Source organism: Oncorhynchus mykiss, chromosome 7, assembly GCF_013265735.2.
Source record: "Oncorhynchus mykiss isolate Arlee chromosome 7, USDA_OmykA_1.1, whole genome shotgun sequence".
Taxonomy (NCBI): Eukaryota; Metazoa; Chordata; class Actinopteri; order Salmoniformes; family Salmonidae; genus Oncorhynchus; species Oncorhynchus mykiss.
In genome coordinates, this window is record NC_048571.1 from 20,062,646 (window position 1) to 20,066,627 (window position 3,982).

Genomic DNA, 3,982 nt, shown 5'->3' on the forward strand with positions numbered 1-3,982 from the left:
TGGGAGTGGTGCTGAAAGGACAGCTCCTGCCCCGTTTCAGCAAATAATGGCTGTTCTGTTCTCTTTAATTATATGGGGACATGTTCTGTACAACCACATGGTTTGCGTGTTTCAAAATATAAATGGTGGGATCAAAGTGTTTAATGCTTTCTAATTCCATATCCTCCTTGCTGTACTATGAGGATTTGTAATTCATACATAAAGATTGCCCGATTATTGTTTCGATCTTAATCCAAATTGCAAAAGGCTTTACTCCTCATGTGTTACGTCAGCGACCCCGGTAGGACTGGAATAGAATAGAGGCGCTCCAAATCAGTGCTGAGAGAACCAGCGAGCGCCCATCCATGCCAAGATTCATACCCTTCGTCTGTCTGCTCTGGCACGAGTGCCTAAGGCTTATGGACAAAACAAAATAGAATAGTTGCATTGAGGAAGAAAATATATTTGGTGTCAGTTTTTTTTCCTTCTAATTACGCACGCAAACATTCCACTATTACTCCTCCAAGCTCAGCAGACTTTCTATCGCTTGCTTCTCGGATATTCCAGAGGAAGCGACTTGTGGCCGCTGTGATTGGCATCGTCATGGTGTTGGCCCTTATCATAGTAATACCGCTGCTTGTGCAAAGTACCAAGACTTCGGCTCACTATGAGATGATGGGCACCTGTCGAATGATCTGTGATCCATACAGTTCGAAACCCGTCAGCGCCACCGCCATGGAGCTCATGCAGGACATGAATGCCATCCCGCCGCCGCCAATGGCGCAAGGCTCGAAAGGTGAATTAGGGCGACCTGGGAAACCGGGACCAAGAGGTCCACCGGGAGAACCAGGACCTCCCGGCCCAAGAGGACCACCCGGAGACAGGGGTGATTCCGGGAAAGCTGTTTACCCCGCGGTAACGACTGCAAAGACCGAAACGGACACGGACGAGGTTAACACTGCACTCAGTGAAACAAAGGTTGCGTTCTATGTCGGGTTGAAGAACCCACACGAAGGATATGAGGTGCTTAAATTCGACGATGTTGTCACAAACTTGGGAAATCAATACGACCCAACCAATGGCAAGTTCACTTGCCAAGTGTCCGGAATTTATTTTTTCACATACCACGTGTTAATGCGAGGAGGCGACGGGACAAGCATGTGGGCAGACTTGTGCAAAAACGGACAGGTAAACATTATTTAATTCAAATAGCATTTACGAAAATATTGTATTCTCATTCATTTGAAAACAATTCATGTCTAGAACATACTATAAATGCATGGAATAGAATAGGAGCGCTCCAAATCAGTGCTGAGAACCAGCGAGCGCTCCATACCAAAGGGTATGGAGAAAAATGTATACTACACGCACAAATTGTATGCACTCACTTTATATAATTTTGGCTAGTGCACTTCTCGGCTTTATGGTAGGACATTTAGGACATATGCTTAGTAATGGTAAACTCAGTTAAATCGGGTAGGCTATACATTATATCACCACAGTAAAGAAATGCTTGATCGTTTAGCTGCTTAAGCCCTCGTTCCCCCTTCTGTGGTGTCCAAAGTGACATAATATAACCTATTCTACAAAGTGCTAGTGGAGGAATTTGTCTGACCATAACTGACGAAATGCCCAAAGTTGTGTCCAAAGTGGTATAATATGATGTAATCTACAAAGTGGTAGTGGAGGAATTTGTCTGACCATAAGAGACGAAATCAAAATAACCATAAAATATCAAGTTCGTGAGGATTATACTTATTTTGTGTGTCCCTTCCATTACACAGGTTCGGGCAAGTGCTATTGCACAGGACGCAGACCAGAACTACGATTACGCAGGTAACAGCGTGGTTCTACACCTGGACTCCGGGGATGAGATTTATGTCAAACTGGACGGTGGCAAAGCACACGGAGGCAACAACAATAAGTACAGCACCTTCTCTGGATTCATTTTGTATCCAGATTAAATAGCCTGACAAGTTTGAGGCTACCCATGACTCTTCCTCCGAATGAGGTCCAAACAGAACTTCATCTGTAATTTCGCTCTCTCATTTCCTTTGAAGAGCGAGATGCTTGTAATGGTCTTCTAACCACCAATAATATATAGGATAAATAGGCGATATAGCAGTTGAGGTCGTTTGATTGAATGTGGTAAGATTACTTGATTCAGCAGTTTGTTTTACTCAATAGGATCACCTTATGCGGAGAAATAGCCTATATGTAGCTAAGGTCAAATGCACAGAGATAGAATCATATAACCCATGTGTTTGGTACATCCAGAGTTGTGTTTTATTTTATGCCACTAGGTCAACAGTGCATTATATTTTTTCCTGGTGTACCAATAAATGTTATTTTACAGTTTGTCTCATTGGATGTTTTTAAAAAAATATGACAATGACAGTGTGAGTTACAATAATTAGGGACTGCATACATTTTTGTACTGGTCCGCCGTGGGAAATGAACCCACAACCATGGCGTTACAAGCACTATGTTCTACCTACTGAACAACACGGGGACCACAGCATGGATGAGTCTTATGGAGCAACGCTGCAGGTTAAAGTGACAACCTGCCATCCAATACTCGCACTAGTGAAGGTGCTCCTCACTTATACATTCTATCATCCGTCAAGACTGAAATGTGTGATTTTCCTTCAAACATTTCATGTTTTCCTTTATGCTTCACTTCAAAAGAAGTGCACAGCTTTAGGGTTCGTTTATGGCGAGGATCTTTATTTGCTCAATCTCCACAAGATTAGTGGAGAAAGAAGGCAGTGGTGTAAAGTACTTAAGTAAAAAATACTTTAAAGTAATACCTAAGTAGTTTTGGAGGTATCTGTACTTTACCATTTACATTTTGGGCAACTTTTACTTCATTTACATTCCTAAAGAAAATAAGGTAGTTTTTACTCCCTACATTTTCCATGACATCCAAAAGTACTCATTACATTTTGAAAGGAAAATTGTCCAACACACACTTATCAAGACAACATCCCTGGTAATCCCTACTGCCTCTGATCTGGCGGACTTACTAAACACAAATGCATCTTTTGTAAATTATGTCTGAGTGTTGGGGTGTGCAACTGGCTATCCTTACAGTTTAAAAACAAGAAAATGGTGTCGTTTGCTTTGTTTAATATACAGTTGAAGTTGGAAGTTTACATACACCTTAGCCAAATACATTTAAACTCAGTTTTTCCACAATTCCTGACATTTAATCCTAGTAAAAATCCCCTGTCTTAGGTCAGTTAGGATCACCACTTTATTTTAAGAAGGTGAAATGTCAGAATAATAGTAGAGAGAATGATTTATTTCAGCTTTTATTTATTTAATCACATTCCCAGTGGGTCAGAAGTTTACATACACTGAATTAGTATTTGGTAGCATTGCCTTTAAATTGTTTAACTTGGGTCAAACGTTTCGGGTAGCCTTCTACAAGCTTCCCACAATAAGTTGGTTGAATTTTGGCCCATTCCTCCTGACTGAGCTGGTGTAACTGAGTCGGGTTTGTAGGCCTCCACATGCTTTTTTATGTTCTATAGAATTGAGGTCAGGGCTTTGTGATGGCCATTCCAATACCTTGACTTTGTTGTCCTTAAGCCATTTTGCCACAACTTTGGAAGTATGCTTGGGGTCATTGTCCAATTGGAAGACCCATTTGCGACCAAGCTTTAAGTTCCTGACTGATGTCTTGAGATGTTGCTTCAATATATCCACATAATTTTCCTCCCTCATGATGCCATCTATTTTGTGAAGTGCACCAGTCCCTCCTGCAGCAAAGCACCCTCACAACATGATGCTGCCACCCCCGTGCTTCACGGTTGGGATGGTGTTCTTCGGATTGCGTGGGTGGTGTTCTTCAGAAACACTTTTAGACTTTTACTCAAGAAGTATTTTACTGGGTGACTTCCACTTCTACTTGAGTCACTTTCTATTAAGGTGGCATCTATACTTATACTCAAATATGATAACTGGGTACTTTTTCCACCCCTGAAAGAAGGTGATAATA

At 41.6% G+C, this 3,982-nt stretch overlaps 1 protein-coding gene across 1 annotated transcript; it reads left to right on the top strand.

Moving 5' to 3' along the window:
• The first annotated feature begins 330 nt into the window (after positions 1–330).
• LOC110527452 (complement C1q-like protein 2) lies at positions 331–2,335 on the top strand. Its single transcript, XM_021608728.2, has 2 exons — positions 331–1,167; positions 1,764–2,335. Exons 1-2 carry the CDS (start codon positions 583–585, stop codon positions 1,941–1,943), a joined length of 765 nt encoding a protein of 254 aa, XP_021464403.1. The 5' UTR covers positions 331–582; the 3' UTR covers positions 1,944–2,335.
• Positions 2,336–3,982: the final 1,647 nt, after the last annotated feature.